The 18954-nt window shown below is 44.0% G+C and overlaps 3 protein-coding genes across 3 annotated transcripts in view; 1 reads left to right on the top strand and 2 right to left on the bottom strand.

The window, feature by feature from the left end:
- The window catches only part of LOC117649550, a 241660-nt gene that overhangs the window by 167766 nt on the left and 54940 nt on the right, over window positions 1–18954 (bottom strand). The gene's annotated exons all lie outside the window — the stretch shown is intronic.
- LOC117649549 lies at window positions 1303–7385 on the bottom strand. The gene is made up of 6 exons (XM_034392434.1): window positions 7335–7385; window positions 2532–2660; window positions 2238–2382; window positions 1951–2085; window positions 1515–1870; window positions 1303–1437 (listed from the first exon to the last, which is right to left on the bottom strand). The coding sequence occupies exons 1-6, from the start codon at window positions 7383–7385 to the stop codon at window positions 1303–1305; spliced, it is 951 nt and encodes a 316-aa protein (XP_034248325.1).
- Window positions 9131–15613, top strand: LOC117649548. The gene is made up of 6 exons (XM_034392433.1): window positions 9131–9242; window positions 9329–9437; window positions 10826–10984; window positions 12042–12218; window positions 15331–15386; window positions 15568–15613. The coding sequence occupies exons 2-6, from the start codon at window positions 9336–9338 to the stop codon at window positions 15611–15613; spliced, it is 540 nt and encodes a 179-aa protein (XP_034248324.1). The 5' UTR covers window positions 9131–9242; window positions 9329–9335.

Raw genomic sequence — 18954 nt, 5'->3', positions numbered from 1 at the left:
GAACCAAAATTTACCTCGGTGAAACGTGATTGTGTTACCTATGCATACCTAGTAATTAACTGCAGTGCAATTGTGATATTGTTACCCTATGCATACTAAGTAATGTAACTGCACTACAATTGTGATTTTGGAACCCTATGCATACAAAGTAATATAACTGTAGTACAATTGAGATTTTATTTGGCTTACCTCCATACCCAAATTCTTCTGTGTGTCTTGATATAAACATGAGAAGGGCAGCAACATGACTGCATTTCCCAAAAACCTCTGCTTGCAGAAACATGTTGAATCTCGCCACTGCCTGATATCTTTTTAATGGTAACAGTAGTGAAGTAAGTCCTGCACTTCATTGAGGCTTGAATTCTTGCTTTCACAAAGTAAAAATTTTTTTGTCTGGCAGTCCAGTACTTGTAGAATATGGTCACTGTACAGGAACCTTTTCCCCTTCATAGGGGTGTTGGTTTTACCAACATTGTCAGCCATATCTTGACTAAATACTTCCCCTTCATCATCAGAAAAGTCAAAAGCTGAGGTCCAGTTTGGGGGGGTTTTTAATCAAAACATGGGCATGACCCCAATTTTATAGGTGTGGAATGTCCACGCTGGGAAAAGCCCCCCTCCCAAAATAGGTAGAATTGGCGGCTTAACAGTTGGATTTGTTTAAAATTTGAAAAGAGTACAAAAAGTATTTAGTTCATTACTAAAAAAATTTACAGGGCAGTTTTGTTTTCTGAAGGAAGTAATTTTTTTTACCGCTGCCTCCAATGCTCTCTTCTTCTTCTTATACCATTGAATTTGTCAATCGATGGATCAAAAATTTTTGTTGATTATTAGCCACTCTAATTTTAAAACTGTGAATTGTAATGGTACAGTTTAAGTTGTATTCATGCTCACTTCTTTTGTGCGTTTGTTTCTAATAATTACCTTTCAAAAATTCTGCCTTTGAAAAATCGGATGTTGGTGCACCTCTGCACCTAAGCCAACGAACAAGCTGCTTCTTTGTCACTTGCTTCTCCGTGATGGGGAAGGCAGTATAGCTCCAGGAACATCGTTCTCTGTCAGCAGTGGATCAAACTTCATCAATTAATATCTTCTGCGGCTGCCAACTGAAGAAAGCATCCAAAATTTAAAACAAAAAACTTTGCCAGTAACTGGATTAAATTTTTTTTTAGATACCTGTTCAGTTAGATCATCTGGTGTGGAAAGGGACCCATACAGGCGTTTTGTCCTCGGAGCAATTGCCTGAACTATCTTCTTTTCCGAGGCAGGTTGTACAACGGACTGCCTTTCATTACTTTTGGGTTATTTCTTCAATACTGGAGGTGGTTTCTCTGTCATATTGTTATTTTCAGGAGTCACACGGACATAGGCACACATGTACAACTTACTTTTAATGCTGTCATTGCAAATTAGTTGTCCCAATTTTATGGATCGAACCTGTATATATGCAAAGAGAGGTAATGTAGTTACAAAAGTAAGTACCCTTATAAACCATATTCTTGATGATTACTAACAGATGAGTCGTTGTATTGGAACCAGTATGGACCGCTTTTAGCAATGGTTTGGTAATGCTGCCTGTCCTTTAACACAAGACCATGGAGATCATACTTGGCCCCTCCAAACTCGACAAAAAGGTCTATGTTAGGTGACCCAAAAAGATCTTCAATTTTCAAAATGAGTACATTTGGCGCATGCTCAATACTCTGAATTATCATCAACTCCTTGAGACATTTGTCACAAGTGATGAACTGCACCATGTTATACTCATCTATGCCTTGCTGAACTGAAGTGCTGTTGGAATCAAGATGGATTGGATACATGGTGTTTTTATGCAAGTTTTGGGTGAAATTACCACAGCTTGAGCAATTTTCTGTAACAAGAGAAAACCTTGGAATTTATCTAGCCTTGGAAACTATGTAAGTGACAAATGGCACAGATAAATTGACTTACCTATGACTCTGATGACTCCACCCAAAATTTGATGAATTCCTTCCATTTCCTCGTCAATTGTGTCAATGACATCAGACAAGAAAAGACAAGCATTGCCTTCATGGTCTCCAGATTCAAAACCTGCAAAATGGATCACTTGTAAGAGGTAGTTCCAATATGGAGAAAAATAAACACACATCATTATCATTATTACAGGAGGCCAACAAGCACAACAAAAACTGGGACCTGCATCTACTTTATGGGATCTGAATAAGAAAAACAAGGGACCCATCACCTACATTACTTACACTTGATGCGAGACTTTAGGAGTTCCACATCTACTATCTGTTTGGACATCTGATCGTATATTTCTAAGATGGCCTTGGTGACAAAGCCCTCACCAGGCTCTGACACCCTCAGCCACTCCACAAATGGGGATAAATTTAACAGCAACTAATAATCACACAGAACAGCAAAACAAAGACATTCACAGTGCAATAGGAATCATAATTTTACAGTGAAACGCCTCTGTTTGAACTTAAATTTATCGAAAGTATGGGTTCTACGTTTGTATGTGTATGTGTATGTGTATGTATATTTACCTCAAATGTGGCACAGGCAAATCCAAGCCTGTTGTGATTTGCAAAACCATAATTAGGAGGTTTGCACTTTACCTCCCTCTTGACAGATGACTGAGGGTCATCTTCCAGTTCTTCTTCTGAACAAATCATCTGTGAAATAACGTACAATCCATGAATCCCCCACAATGAGAGTGAAGCGGTGGAATTAAACTTTAAGAGATTGTAGGTCGTTTTGACTGTCATGGTTTTGGTGACGGTCAAAATAATTTTAAAAGGGGGTCATTAACAAAGGAAAACAAAGGTTATGTCCTGCATTTCAGAGTACTTCACTTCTGAATTGTCAATAACGTACCATTTTCAGTTCTTCACTTAAATAATTCGCGTGAATAATCTAATATTTTAACGCTGCGACGATTATCAAACACTCAAGAACCTATCTTTGGCGTTGGTCGTTTTGTTTGGCGCGATCCGCTACAGCTACTAGTAAACAAATGCAAGTGGCACGACGATTTCTCATACCGAAGCCGCGCGGCGCTCGCGCATGCGCAGAAGCGCTTTTCTTCTTCGTGCTGTTCTTCTTCCTTCGTTCTCTGGAATAGCTTATACTTCGATTACCGAACCACTAATCGAGGGTTTGAAATAATCGGACGATTAACAAAATAATCGCGATTATTTTCGATTAATCGATGAATCGCCCAGGCCTACGGAAAGGTTGAAAAGGTGCATAACAACACAATTAGTATTTGAGAAACGGGAAACTACTTAATAGGGTTTTTGACAAAATATGTCGAACATTGACAAGTTGACCCTAGTGCAAGCAATGAAATGCAGATTTGGCCGATTATTCTCTCTGGGTTCTTAGATCATACACAGACAAAAACGTTTGCAAAAGGGCGTTGTTTATAGTTTTCCCATCTTCGGTCCAGACTTCAATTTATCAAAAATCGAAATTTCACGGGGTAACTTGGGACAGTCTGCCCTGTACAGCTTGTTGGTGCTGCCATTCAGCGACGGGGATTCCGAGCGTCAAACCCGCGGCAGGGTTTTGTTTCAGAGGCCTCAGGGCACGCGCGGAAAGGTTGAAAAGGTGCATAACAACACAATTAGTATTTGAGAAACGGGAAACTACTTAATAGGGTTTTTGACAAAATATGTCGAACATTGACTAGTTATTGACCCTAGTGCAAGCAATGAAATGCAGATTTGGCCGATTATTCTCTCTGGGTTCTTAGATCATACACAGACAAAAACGTTTGCAAAAGGGCGTTGTTTATAGTTTTCCCATCTTCGGTCCAGACTTCAATTTATCAAAAATCGAAATTTCACGGGGTAACTTGGGACAGTCTGCCCTGTACAGCTTGTTGGTGCTGCCATTCAGCGACGGGGATTCCGAGCGTCAAACCCGCGGCAGGGTTTTGTTTCAGAGGCCTCAGGGCACGCGCGGGAAAAGGGTTTAAAAGGTGCATAACAACACAATTAGTATTTGAGAAACGGGAAACTACTTAATAGGGTTTTGACAAAATATGTCGAACATTGACTAGTTATTGACCCTAGTGCAAGCAATGAAATGCAGATTTGGCCGATTATTCTCTCTGGGTTCTTAGATCATACACAGACAAAAACGTTTGCAAAAGGGCGTTGTTTATAGTTTTCCCATCTTCGGGCCAGACTTCAATTTATCAAAAATCGAAATTTCACGGGGTAACTTGGGACAGTCTGCCCTGTACAGCTTGTTGGTGCTGCCATTCAGCGACGGGGATTCCGAGCGTCAAACCCGCGGCAGGGTTTTGTTTCAGAGGCCTCAGGGCACGCGCGGAAAGGTTGAAAAGGTGCATAACAACACAATTAGTATTTGAGAAACGGGAAACTACTTAATAGGGTTTTGACAAAATATGTCGAACATTGACTAGTTATTGACCCTAGTGCAAGCAATGAAATGCAGATTTGGCCGATTATTTTCTCTGGGTTCTTAGATCATACACAGACAAAAACGTTTGCAAAAGGGCGTTGTTTATAGTTTTCCCATCTTCGGTCCAGACTTCAATTTATCAAAAATCGAAATTTCACGGGGTAACTTGGGACAGTCTGCCCTGTACAGCTTGTTGGTGCTGCCATTCAGCGACGGGGATTCCGAGCGTCAAACCCGCGGCAGGGTTTTGTTTCAGAGGCCTCAGGGCACGCGCGGAAAGGTTGAAAAGGTGCATAACAACACAATTAGTATTTGAGAAACGGGAAACTACTTAATAGGGTTTTGACAAAATATGTCGAACATTGACTAGTTATTGACCCTAGTGCAAGCAATGAAATGCAGATTTGGCCGATTATTCTCTCTGGGTTCTTAGATCATACACCACTGTTAAAAAAAAGTCGAAATTTTCAGACTTTTTAGGATGAAGTCAATTTTGAAACCCAGTGGTCTGAATTTTCAGACCCCCGGACACCCTGAATTTTTGGACCACCTGTCGTCTGAATTTTCAGACTAGCAAGTACTTTGAATTTTACGACTACCAGGTAGTCTGAATTTTCGGACTAATGGCAGTCTGAATTTTTCACCTCGCGTGTTTGAATTCTAAGCCGCCCAGGTAATAAAATTACCACTTTTGTCAGGATGTATATTATGTTTTGGAGATGCATGTTTTAAATTGCTGAGAAACATGGAATGCATGCACTAAATAGAGCAGTTGTAAAACAGCTCTTGTTGTTAAATGTAGCACCCAAAGTTGCGCAAAACTTTAACTGGATATGATATTTTGCTGAGAGAGCTTCCCAAAAAAAAAACTAGTCCTCGAATGTAAGTCTCCAGAAGATGCAGCTGTAAACACTGGAAAGCAGCATGTTGGATCCAGATGCACACTTCGTGGAAACTTTTTCGGCACGATGAAAATACTTTGGGGACGAGGATGAAAGAGGAGTGACAAATTTCCAAAACGCCACCCACTCGCTCATCACCCGTCCCTTTAGTTTGGAAGACGCAATATCAGTATAAGGCTACGCCACTTTCACAGCCTGCTTGCCGCGGATTTCGGATGCTTCAGAGTGGTGACTGCTCGCACTCATAAGCAATTTTGGAGCACGGAAAGGCGAAGGCAAAACGGCACTGTACACACTGTGCTGAGCGCCGAACACATAAAACGTTGCTTGACGACGGAGCGTCACAAGAAAGATGACACGCGACGCGGACTTGTATTCGGATGCGATGTGCACTGCTCTGGAGACAAGCTAAAACTGACGCATAGTGTCCAGAAATCCCGAGTGGCCGAGGGATTAAGGGCCCCCTCCTCTCCCCCCGCCCCGCGCAGGTAGGCTTCGGCCGGCACGCCGGTCAGCGGTGATTTTCCGAACGCCCCGGCTCGGCTCGGTGTGCCTGGCTCGGCTGGCCGCCGCCGGAGCGGCTCGGCTCGGGTGACCTGGGCTTCGGTCCAGGCCGGAACCAGGGCAAACGTGTCGCATCCTGCAGCTACCAGTGGAGTGCAGGCTGATTTTAAACTCTACACTAGACGGCCGTTCGCTTAGCTGAGCAAAAGTCTTTTTACTACTGCTCTAGCAATTCAGGGTCCATAGCACCTGAAACGCAGTCATGCCTTTTATCAGAAAATAAAGCGTCAATTTCAGACTGCGCAGGATGAAAATTCAGACCTTCTACTACAAGTGACAGTTTCAAGACCCCGACGCCGAAAATTTATACCGCGCCATCCAAATATTCAGACTCTTGAGTCCGAAACTCATTTTTCAGACCACAAGGTGTAAAATTAAGACCAACTGTCTGAAAATTCTGACTCAAGTCTGAATTTCAGATTCAGACCACTAGGTCTGAAAAAATTGGTCTGAAATTTCAGACTTTTTTTAACAGTGACAAAAACGTTTGCAAAAGGGCGTTGTTTATAGTTTTCCCATCTTCGGTCCAGACTTCAATTTATCAAAAATCGAAATTTCACGAGGTAACTTGGGACAGTCTTTTCCTCTTGTTTCCAGCAGTCCTAGCCTCCGAAGTGTTGACTGACCCGGTCCCTGACATAACTTAAACTTCGGATTTTACGCTGATGATGGAAAGAGATGCCTTGCTCTGCAGTTTTGTCTTCTGGTGATCCACATTTTGAAATTTTCAGAAAATGCCTGGAAAATACCAGTAGAGAGTTCCACCTAGAGCCCTAGATATAGTCCAATATCGGTCTTACAAGAGTTCCTAGGCCTGAATTCTTGGTCTACATGTTGTGACTTAAATAATTTATTACGTCCATTAACATCAATAGATGCATGGGAACGTAGCTAATTACCTACTGTCCCAAGTTACCCCCGGTCACGGGGTAACTTGGGACACTCTTTCGAGACCGCTTGGAAACGATGTAATCGAGGCAAATGAACCAGACAAGCATGAAATCATGGGGAAAGGGTCAAACTTTAACATAGTTAGGATCCAATGGTCTAGGTTGAGAATCTTGCCTCTGGCGTTAAAAAAACGTGAAAAAGTGTCCCAAGTTACCCCCGTTGACGGTAGGGGTAAAAACACCAAAAGACACGAAAAATCATAAAATTTCGGAAAAACTCAAATGCGCCATGTTGATGTAAATGATTCCGCCCTTGTGTTCGGTTGAATTGGAAGTATCGGGCAATCTACTAGGCCTAATGCACCCCAAATTTTGTGCTCTTTTCATCTGTGCAAAACGTTTTGCAATCAACGGGCTAGGTCTTACAATCGAAGCAAAATAAGTAACCCCTGCACCTCGCTCAAGCATGGCTTCACGCACTTCCTAGGGCGTTGCCGCCCCCTGACTCAGCGCACTAAGTGACGCTACACTGATGTCGTTTGGATTCTCATTTACTTACAGCAGCTGCGAACAGCGCGAAGCAAAGGACGATGACGATCTTGGAGGCCATGGCTAGAGGTCTGGACGGAAGGTCGATGCTGTCACCGAGTTTGCGTGGCGCTTTTATACCTCAGCGACTTCGCTACACCCGTCCCAGAATGGCGTCGCATTGCTGAGGCGAATGTCAACAACAGACAGGTGTCTTTGGTGCCTTCCAAGAGTGCCGCCTCATTTCGAAGAAACAGGTGGCGTTTCCTGCGAATTGATAGTCATCGTCGCAGGCGGGGGATTCCGCTCGTGTACTGTTATTCGAATACCCACTGTCTGTGCAAAATAAGAACTAAACTGCTTTGACATGTTGAAGCCCCTCTTAAAATTTCAATGAAAATTGAAACTAAATTTCGCTTGAATATTATTAGAAGTTTCCTTAAAATGTCTACTTTAATGTTTAAAATACTCTTGTTTTTTTTTTTACACCGCACCGTCCTTATTGCGTTCACGCCACATCGGCGTGACCCAACCGTCATGTGGTTTTCCGCTGTGACTTTCCACTGTCACGCTGATTTTGACGCGGGCGCGGCATTTTGTCATGTCATGATTTGGCCATGTATCGAACGATTCAAGTTTCAGTTACCGCGTAACAGCACAAGATAATCTAAAAAAAAAAATTGTTTGAAACTTCAATTTTAAACCTCTATTTCAGATTAAAAGCCCATTCTAGTCAATCTATGACACTACAAGGGATGAGCGTCGCTGATTTCCCCCCCCCCCAAATCTGATCAAGTATGCGAACAAAGTCTTGCAAAAACCAAAATTTTCAACGATTCTACTAAATTTTTCAAAAAATGTCTTTGTCATTTTACTTTATGTCAAAATGAAGATTCCTCAATTATCTAAAAGGTTTTTAATACAGAAATCATAAAATTTTGATCCTACTGCAGCACAAAAATGTCTTGAGAAAGTGCTTTTAACATATGTATGAGCCCCCTTCACGCTCCTGTTGATTTCACGCTCCTGGAATGAGAAGGTGACAAAATCCTTCTTTGTAGCTTCAAAGAAAACTGCGGCCTCGCAGCCAGCGAAGGAATACGTAAGTGAGACAACGAATGATTGCAATTCAAAGGCAAAAACCTTCGTAATCCACTAAGAACCTCTCCTTATGGTGGGAAGGATATCCTTTTTAATGCCATCAAAATTGTTTCAACAAGATACGATGTCGTTCGAGGCTGCGAAGCCACCGTTTTAAGTAGTAGCACAAGGATCGTTTTGGTAGAGTTCAAGTGTGTTGGTTCCCAGCACTTTTGAACAGGACTGGGGTCACATCAGGGGCGGCGTGGGGCCTTCGTGGCTCTGAAATAAGGAGGGAGACTCGTCTTTAACACCAACATATAACGCTTACATAAGAAACTGCAGGTTCTTCAGCAGTTACAAGAGAGTAAAATTCAATACGAGTCGAGAATGTGTCCGAACGATTGGTTATTTTGTGCAAAGCTTATTCACGAAATTGTGCATAGTAATCTAGAAATGATTTCCAATGTATCTGTTGTTACATATGACATGACCGATGCATTATACGAGTAGTGGGCCCATCGACGTTCGTTTCCGGCGTTTGTTATCTCTCTTTTACTTCGCTGAAGCCGAGAGCAATGTCTGTCGCGTGACACCACTCAGCCAGTTTCCGGAGTTGAGCCGATAGAGTGCAGTTGGCAATCGTTTTCTGGGTAGTACATAAAAATGGCGCACTCCGGAACCTCTGCTCGGATACTAGTCGTCCCACTCTCATGGAAGCGCTGCCGCCAGTGCCCTAAGCGCTCGCAAGACCTTACGCTTGAGGCAAAGCGTTCGAAACGAATCCTCCGACTTCCCCCCATGCACGTATAGATGAGCTGGAGAGGAAGTGAAACTACCGCTACGCTCGAGCAAAGGCGTAAGCGCGCATTTTAGTTGAACGATGCAGATTTGAAGTTTATTTTTGAAAGAAAAGAAAGCAGACTGCATTTGTGTCTGTGGTAGGTACGCCATGACGTCGCTGTGGCCTTCCTCGCCTTCCTCCGAAGCGTCGGCACTCGTACTGCTGCTGGCGTTTGGACACGTTCAGAGCAAACAGATCAACACCTTTGCTGTAACGTTACGACCCCACTGTTAAAATTTGCTGTCACTTCATAACAAAATAACGGCATACAGGACATGAGCCCCGTCCCGTTTGAGCCCGGATGGTCTGAGCCCCGACCTGAGCCCCAACCTGAGCCCGGTTGAGCCCCGACTTGAGCCCCGACCCAAGCCCCAATTTTCAGAGCCCGGATTGAGCCCCGACCTGAGCCCCGTTTGAGCCCCGTTTGAGCCCCGTTTGAGCCCCATTTGAGCCCCATTTGAGCCCCGCGACCTGAAATCACGCATTTTTGCATGATTTGTTGCCACGGGGCTCAAATGGGGCTCAAACGGGGCTCAGATCGGGGCTCAATCCGGGCTCTGAAAATTGGGGCTTGGGTCGGGGCTCAAGTCGGGGCTCAACCCGGGCTCAGGTTGGGGCTCAGGTCGGGGCTCAGACCATCGGGGCTCAAACGGGACGGGGCTCATGTCCTGTATGCCAAAATAACGTTGTAACAAAATGATATTTGCATCAAAGCTCCTAGGCGCCACAACTTCACTCCCAGACTTGTTACTGACTTTTAGGACGTGGAATTTACATTTTCTGTGTGCCTCTATGCACACTATTTGAAGCAGTGTGCCTGCAGGCACACACTTTAAAGCAGTGTGCAGTGCATGGAGGCATACATTTTAAAGTGTGTGCCATGCACGCACACATGCGTTTGCCGAGTGAATAATATTGTACATGGTTACTAAGGAAATACTACATATTATTGCTGCTTACAAAACTAAGTAAGCAAGGGATAAAAAGTCAATAATTGAAGGAGAAAAGTCAAAACGAGTCTGAGAGTGTAGAAACACGAAACACCAAATTTTGGAGTGCATCACTGGGAGAGAAAGTCCTGTTAAAGAAGAATCTATAGTTAGATACTAGATAGTATTAATACTATCCGCATCTCCTAAAATACTGCGACGGACAATCAAAGTATTTCAAGGTGTAGTGGTGGTTTCTATAGTGTGCACCTGGCCCAGACCCAAAAGAAATTTCGCACCAGTATCAGCCACGGATGTACACACTAAATTCTTATGGACTTTTTTATGCATAGTTATGCATGCTCAGAAACGTCCATATGTTATGTATAATATTATGCATCACTGTGTGCATTTTATGCAGGAAGACGCATAAAATGTACACAGTGATGCATATTTTTTTACATACTTTATGGACGTTTCTGCGCATGCATAACTGCATAAAAAATGCGTCCTTATGCATTTAAAAAGTCCATAAGAATTTAGTGTGTAGCCAGAGCATTTCACGGGCATTTCCATGGACGTGCAACCTGTTGAGCATTGTTTCGTGTAAAAAAAAGGTGAAACTACGTCACCAGTCACTACCAGAAAACAAAATGAATTGTCCCACAGGGCCCGTACATAGCCTATGGCGTGCAGCCTATTTGCTGTCCATCAGAGAACGAACAGTTTTCCCTCCGGCTGAGCCACTTCAACCCTCAACGGCCATACGACCCTCAGATGATTTCGGGGTATTTGACATTCAAAGAAGATTTTGGGGACGGTTACATGGTAGGTGGTAAAGTTGAGGTTCTAAGAGCGAGCTGATTGCCCACTCCAAATGTCTTGCGGCGCAATTTCCCATAATACGAAGAAAAGAGCGCTGGTTGGTCCCCGCCTTGCCGATGATGTCCTGCAGCTCGGCCGGCCATGGTGAGGGAGGTGCTGCAGGACATCTACAGGCCATCCACAAGGTGGCAGTGCTGTGTTGAAAGTTCTCGAGTTAAATATTATTTTGTAAGGCATTTCATTTCATAAGCGACCTTTTCAATATTTATTTTGTTGTTTTTATGTGCTGATCAAATCTTTTACGTTACACTGTAAAAATTAACGTCCGGAATAAACGACGGATCCTTCGGCAAAAAAAAACTGCCAACGGTTCCTTCGTTAATTTACGAAGATCTTCGTATCTTTACAAAAACCTTCGTTAATTTTTTGAACGATCACTGTCGATTTTACAATCAGAATGGAAATTTACGTAGCACCTTCGTAAATCTACAAAGATCCTCCTTCATAAATTTACAGGGAACCTTCGTTAATAAACAAAGAACATTCGTTCGTATACAGAGAACCTCCGTAATAGTACGTCTGGAATTAACGACGGATCCTTCGGCAAAAAAAATGCCAACCGTTCCTTCGTTTATTTACGAAGGTCCGCCTTAGATTTACGAAGACCCGTCGTAGATTAACGAAGCCCGTCGTAAATTTACGAAGCCCTTCGTTAATTTACAACAGACCTTGTACATTTACGATTTTTCTTCGTAAATTTACTAAGAACCTTCGTAAATGAACGACAAACTTCCGTTATGATTTACAAAAGTTCCTGTAGGAAAGAAACAGTCAAAGTGCACTTTCGGACATTCCCAAAAACCTTCGGAAAATATTCCGTCGTAAATTATCACAACATAATTTTTACAGTGTTGTTAATTTTAGGATATCAATAACAGACACTTCGTTACTAACTTTTGTGAGACATAAAAATTCTCCAAAGCCATCCCATACGCCACGAATACATCTTCACGATATAAAAATGTATTAAAAGTATACTAATAACACGTGTGTATTCCAGACAAGTGTCGCGATAGACAAACGATCAAACAACCAATGGAAGGAAAACTTCTTTCTCATGAAGTTTAGCAACATGGGGTGCTCCGCGATGCGCAACCAAATTCCAGACCTGTACCGCATCTTCGTAGAGACTACTGGGGCACCAAAGAGCAAGAAGGTGCCTTGCGTCATTCGAGCGGTGCGTGTTAACCGTGCATGCTCAGTAGTGAGGGCTCTAAGCGACAGATTTCGCTTAAACCTTACACTTTCTGACTTCGGTCTGGCGCTATGTACGAGTGTTCTAGACACCCAAAATAACGATTTCAGAGTTGGAGGCACTCGGGGGAACGCTGCAGAGACGACTGCGAAACGAAAATCTACTTTTTCTAGGTTAAATTCCTATGAAACACCTAAAAATTATCTGAAATCGCAGCTGCATGCGTGTATCTTGTTTTCGACCCTTTTCTGTCTTCCTAGCACGGCAGGAACGGTACCTGTTTTTCCCAGGAAGCATATGGTGAAGACAGGCGATTTCCAGGGGGTTCCTGGAAAAACTAGGTAACGTTTTTACCGTGAGCTTAACAAACTCCGCTTTAACATCGACCTTCAGTAACCAAAACGTAGAAGAGTTTTATTGTGTCAGTGAAGAAATATCTTCGAGAGTGCACACCAAAATTAGCGTGAATGCTTTCGAGGTCGAGGTTGCTCAAAGTTCCAAGTAATTTCTTTTGATGAATGTTGTATAGTTGATGCTTGTTTTCTGGGGCCGATCACTCATCGAAACTAATACAGTTGACACTAAACGCATCCTAAGAGAAGTATCATAATTTTTTGTGCTGCGCGAGAAATATTGTATGACTTTGAGTCATACTTTGAGCTCTGAGCCACCTCAAAGACATTCACGCTAATTTTGATGTGCACGTGCACATTTCTCAAAGATACATATTTCCCCAATGGCACAAACATTTTTCCCGCGAAAAAGTGTTGAGACAAATTTAAGCCAAAGAGGAGCGAAATCGCCGATTGTCCACTTCAAATGGTCCGGATATGCTCAAATCTTCAGTGAAAATAGTAAAATTGAGCAACTTTGAGAGCCCGTAGCGTCCAAACCTGACTTCGTAGAGCCTCGCGCGGGCATTCGAAAGAGCGCATTTTTTTTCTTTCGGAAAAAACCACAATGGTAGATATTTTGGGCCGCGGGTTCCGAGATCCCAAGAAGCCCCAAACACTCAAAAACGGCCATTTTTAGTTCTGTTTTTTTACCTCTACAATAAAGCTAATCAGTGGATACCGGCCCTTAGTGTTTCGGCAATTAGTATTCACGTGAGGAACTAAAAAAAACCGGATGGGAGCCAAATCGAGGGGTCCTATTCAAAAGATCTTATGTGGGCGTTCCCCCCAAGAGAATCTTATCTTAAACGCAGGCAAATTTCACTCAGTTTGATCATTTGATACAGCTACAAATCAAAATAATTTGTGATTTAATCACTGAAATGTGAAGATGAATGATCAAAGAAACCAATACTGCGTGTAGAAATATATTCCGCTTACTCTCTTATCCGTCACAAAATGAGCGAAATTCGCCTGCATGTAAGATTAGATTGTCTTGGGCGGAACGCCCAGATAAGATTCTTTGAATAGGACCCCTCGAAATCTGAGGGGTCCCCGGCCAAGTGTTCATTTATTTGTCTGGAGCTGCTCAGAACAATCTGAACACGTACACCCAGAAAAAAGGTGTCTTGAATCAAGTCGGGCTGGCCTTGAAACAAGGCTAAATGGGCCTTGATTGCTTCAAGGCCAGAAAAGACTTGAATTAAGTCAGATATTGCCTTGTTTCGTCTTGTCGTGGGTCAAGTCATTTCCGACTTAAAACAAGTCCACGAGAAGCCTGAAACAAGTCATTTTTTGTTGTTTCAGGCACGATGGAGCCTTGATAGCGACACAGTGTTCAAGGTTTTTTAGACTTGAAATTTCTCACATCTGTTCTTAGTCTATCATGGCCTTGTTCCGTTAGGGCTTGTTTCAAGAAATTTGACTTGAAGCAGCCAAGGCTATGGTTGACTTGAATATAGAGCCTGCGGTGAAATACGCGTCTGGGATTATTTCCGGTCGTTAAGCCCTTAAATACCATCACCCGCTAGATCTTGGCCACACAGTAATTGAAATGGCAGACTCTGTGACGATTCCTTTCAGAAAACGAAAGGAAATATGGCTGAATTAGATGGTCACCACAGAAACGACTTTGGCGCCTTGTCACCGCCCGACGTGGTTCCGCCAGCTGCCGCAAGAGCGCGCTGCGCGCGTTGTGCTGCCGTCCGCTCGCGGGGCCAGCCCCGGTCGCCACTTAGGGTAGTTCGGAAGTAGGGCCGCGCGAGGACGGGGTGCGACAGGACCCCCTTGCATCGGTCGTGTAGTGACATGATGAACATGTTTCTGGGAATCAGCAGCAAGAATTTCGGTTCAAGTCTAGCGCGTACTTGTTTTCGACCAGTCTTGAAACAAGTAGGAGTGACTTGAATCAAGCCTAAATTTCAAGTCAAAAAAATCAAGTCTTTTACTAAACTTGATTCAAGAAACCATTTTTCTGGGTGTAGATGCCAAGTACTTGAGATATGCCGGTTTTAAATGCCACTTTTCCTGCATTAGTTCTTGTGTCTTACGGTCCTCGAGTTGCAAAATTCAAAGTGCTCTTCATTTTTGGCCCGTCCCGTTTATTTTTTGTAAAAAAATGACGGAGGGACGGGCATATAGTATGATGCATGCTGTGCGTCCGTTCGTTCGTTCGTTCGTTCGTTCGTTCGTCCGTTCGTTCGTCCGAGGACTTCCCGCGGTCCGATCTTGACCAAATTTGGTATGCAGCCTCCTTGGGTGACCCTAAGAACCGCCCGGTGGCAGCAAATCCGATCCGAGCCCCGGGGGCGCTGCTGCAGGTGCATCATGGTCTACATGGGGTCGAGGAGGATCTCGGCAACGGATGCAGCTAGGAGGGCATGTAGGGGTATTTTTGGAATCGGGGCGACGAGAGAAAACCAATGGTGCCAGTTTCGAGCAAATCGGAGAAGTTCGGACCCGGGTTCAAATCCCAGCGGGGTATTTTTGGAACATTCTTTTTATTCGAGTTTTTGCATTGTTTCTGATGTTTTGGAGGGTGCTGATGACGAAAACGACTTTTATTTTAACCCCAGACTCAGATTTAATTCCCGTCAGGGTCAAACATAGGAGAAATTCGTACGTTTCTTAATGTACGGGACGGGCCAAAGTTGCCGATGTATATCGCTACTTTTCCTGTTATTTTCACATTCCGCTGACAGGGACACTACATCTGGAAGAACGAATCTGTGAACTGGAATTTCCCAACGTCCCAATCGTGCCCTACGGACACTACCGGTTCCGGCTGCGCTGCGCTGCGAATGACACTGGCAAAGTCCACATGTGCGTGGAAGTCGATGGCCACGCCATCCCGAAGCCATAGAGGTGGCCCAACCGCACTACTAATATGGAACTAAGACTCATTGTTTTTCATACAACCTTCATTGGCCTTCGTTCAGAATTGCTCTCAATAACCAGGAGAACATCACGGGTGGCATAACCTAGCTATGAGTTGCATATCCGCTTATAACCGGGACATCCTTAGACGATTTACACAACTGACAATAAAAATCGCCGATGGCAAGGCTATAGTTAAGTCGTCAGCGATGAAAAGGAGAAGATGGTGGGTAAGCTGGGCACCACAACGAGGTTTTAAGACGGAAAGAAGACACGAGAAATCCCCGCTGCAGGCAAACAATCCCTGACTACGGTATTTTTTAGACTCGTGAGCTTGAGCTCATGCGCAGAGCAGAAAGGAAAAATCCGTGAACTGCGATTCGGTAGCATGCGATCACACGAGCTGTTTACATGCATTTTAAGTAGTCTTATGGCTTTCGCCTGTTTCGTGTGGCGGTTTAAGAGCGCGTTCGTGAGGCAGCGATCACGACTTTGTGCTTAACTGGCCTATTAAAGGGCGGCGGTGTGAACAAAACCATAGTCTGTCCCTCACTTCGAGCTGAACCATGAACTTCGCATTTGCTTTGGTCGTTGTAGCTGCGCTGGTGGTAAGTAAAATCGTCGTGTACCGTCAACGGGGGTAACTTGGGACACTTTTTCACGTTTTTTGAACGCCAGAGGCAAGATTCTCAACCCAGACCAATGGATCCTAACTATGTTAAAGTTTGACCCTTTCCCCATGATTTCATGCTCGTCTGGTTCATTTGCCTCGATTATATCGTTTACAAGCGGTCTCGAAAGAGTGTCCCAAGTTACCCCATGACCGGGGGTAACTTCGGACAGTAGGTAATTAGCTACTTCCGATGCGTCTATTGATGTTAAGGGATGAAATAAATTTAAGTCAAAACATGTAGACCAAGAATTCAGACCTAGGAACTCTTGTAGGACCGATATTTGACTATATCTGGGGCTCTGCGTGGAACTCACTTTTCTACGGGCTTTTTCCAAGCATTTTCTGAAAATTTCAAAATATGGATTACAAGAAGAAAAAACTGCAGAGAAAGGCATCTCTTTCCATCATCAGCGTAAAATCCGACTTTTAAGTTACGTCAAGACCGGGTCAGTCAACTCCAAGGAGGCTACGACTGCGGGAAACATGGGGAAAAGACTGCCCCAAAGTTACCCGTAAAATTTCGATTTTTGATAAATTGAAGTCGGGGCCGAAGATGGGAAAACTACAATCAACGCCCTTTTGCGAACGTTATTGTCTGTGTATGATCTAAAAACCCCAGAGAGACAAACCCGGGCCCAAAATCTGCATTTCAATCCTTGCACTAGGGTAAACTTGTAAATGTTTGAATATTTTGTCAAAACCCCTATTATGTACTTTCCCGTTTTCAAATACAAATTTGTGATGTTAGGCCCCTTTTTTCACCTTTCCGCGCGTGCCCTGAGGCCTCTGAAGCAAAACCCTGTTGGGGTATGACGCTATGAACCCCCGTCGCTGAATGGCAGCAGCAAAAGCCGAAAGGGCAGACGTCCCAAGTTACCCCCCCGGTGTCCCAAGCACTCCCGGTGCCCCAAGTTACTTCCGTTGACGGTTCATATGGACGTCACATTCGTTGGAGAGAAGAGCGTGTAGGCAAAAGGTGCCCCACAAAAAAGTCACAGAACTGTCTGTCCTTTTATGTGAGTTCATTTCAAGGGTTAGCAACCAAGCGGGCGAACGTACACTACTTCATGTCAAAACTCCTTTTTGACTTTTTTATCTTTTCTGACTTTCTGCGACTGTTTTGCCTTGGAACTTTTCTTGACTTTTTGACTTTTTAATGACTTTTTTACATTTCAATGACTTTTGACTTTTGAAATAACTATTTTTTGAAATAAAATATGCCACCAGCGTTCACCGAATTTTGGCATTTAAAAGAGGCTGTTTTGTGACCTTTGTGTGACTTTATAGGGGTTTCTGTTACTTCTTGACTTTTGAGACCTTTCGATTTTCAGTGACCCTTTAAATGACTTTTCGCCAGCTTACACCGATTTTCGCCGGTTCATTTGGGGCGAGTGGGGGCATTTTCCCTAACCCGTGTTCATTTCTGAATACTTTTTCCTTTCTGAAGGGCAAAAATTTTAAAAGGGGGTACTTTCGTCTGTTCAGGCCTTCCTGGCTCCAGCCACGACTCACGCCCCGATCCCCCAAGTGGAGAAACGCTCCTCCCACGACTTCTTCAAAGCCCCGGGCAGCCCTACGTGGCGGGGCTCTAAGCCAGTGGCCCGGGGGCCAGCAAGTCGACCACACAGTGTCGCACGACGGGAAGGTTTCGACCGAGGGATGGCTTTCCAAGGGCGGAAACTCGCCCAAGCGAAATGGTCAGCCCAGCTCTGGCGGCGAAGCCAGCACTTCCAAGAAGGGAAAGAAGAAGGGACACTAAAGCAGCTGTGCTAATCGTTTCACGGGCTCTGACCACTCTAGAAAAATAAACTGGGTGGCTTATACATCGTGGTTACTTCAATCGACTACCTTCATAATACCTACACTTGCCACAGGGATGGGAACGCCAAGATTTGGCGATCTGGAGAGAGCGCCAAATTTGTGGCGAGTAAACTTGCCGCAGGAATTGCAGTGATTCCAGGTTGACCGGTGGGTTATACCACATTCGCTATTTGCTGTCGCTTTATTGAAAGCAAGCTCTGGTCAGGCCCGTATGCTGCACGTTTGCAGCACGCGCATAGACCATGTCCTTTGCTCTCCATCCCAAAGAGCAGAAAAAGGTCCCGATGATGTCAAATGACTAATGACAAGATGACATCATTGCCGACGGTCCAAGTTTTTTGACGTCAACGGCACGCAAATTGATATCCTTTTAATAAATATGGTATTTTATGATGTGAATTGGCCACAAAATACCTAGTCAAAATCTAGTCATGAGGGGCCACTGATGCAGATCGTGACTCAATTTTATCAATATGAGCTCACTTGACGTCAATGTGATGTTTTTTCTGTTCTCTGGGACAGTGCAAAACCTGACGGTCGCTGATCACTATCATGCATGTGAAAGCCTGGAGTCCATTGAAACTCGTGAGCGCATTACAAAGCCTATACAGTACCACTCCACACGGAAAAGTAGTAGTGCTTCGGGCGCGGTCCTGATCGGCGTGCAGTAGCGAACAAGGCACTCAGCGTCGGTAGGGGGAAACTTTGGGTTAAGGACCCGGAAATATGCAACTTCCTTTTTAAAGGGGGAACCCAAGGAAAGGGGTTTGTGGGCTCGGTTTTAAAGGTTCAAAGGGAAAGGGGGAAGAAAATTTCCTTGGGCATGGGCCAATCAGATCGGCCCCCCCCTTCCCCCCTCGGTAAAAAAATTTGTCCCAATTCTTGAAAATTTTAATCCGAAAAAGTATTTTTTAGGGCCCCTTTTTTGTTTTCAAAGAATTTTTCCTTTAAAGAC

The sequence above is a fragment of the Thrips palmi genome, unplaced genomic scaffold (genome assembly GCF_012932325.1).
Source record: "Thrips palmi isolate BJ-2018 unplaced genomic scaffold, TpBJ-2018v1 HiC_scaffold_4, whole genome shotgun sequence".
Classification (NCBI taxonomy): Eukaryota; Metazoa; Arthropoda; class Insecta; order Thysanoptera; family Thripidae; genus Thrips; species Thrips palmi.
Note: the sequence above shows the minus strand (reverse complement) of the source record. Positions and strands in the feature narration are given on the sequence as shown.

Coding starts and splice junctions, on each gene's coding strand:
- LOC117649549 (XM_034392434.1), bottom strand. CDS start 7,385: ATGGCCTCCAAGATCGTCATCGTCCTTTGCTTCGCGCTGTTCGCAGCT. Junction 2,383..2,531: donor TTGCCTGTGCCACATTTGAG/GTAAATATACAT, acceptor TGTGATTATTAG/TTGCTGTTAAATTTATCCCC. Junction 2,086..2,237: donor CCTAAAGTCTCGCATCAAGT/GTAAGTAATGTA, acceptor ACCTCTTACAAG/TGATCCATTTTGCAGGTTTT.
- LOC117649548 (XM_034392433.1), top strand. CDS start 9,336: ATGACGTCGCTGTGGCCTTCCTCGCCTTCCTCCGAAGCGTCGGCACTC. Junction 10,985..12,041: donor ATTTTGGGGACGGTTACATG/GTAGGTGGTAAA, acceptor TGTGTATTCCAG/ACAAGTGTCGCGATAGACAA. Junction 12,219..15,330: donor TGCCTTGCGTCATTCGAGCG/GTGCGTGTTAAC, acceptor TTCCGCTGACAG/GGACACTACATCTGGAAGAA.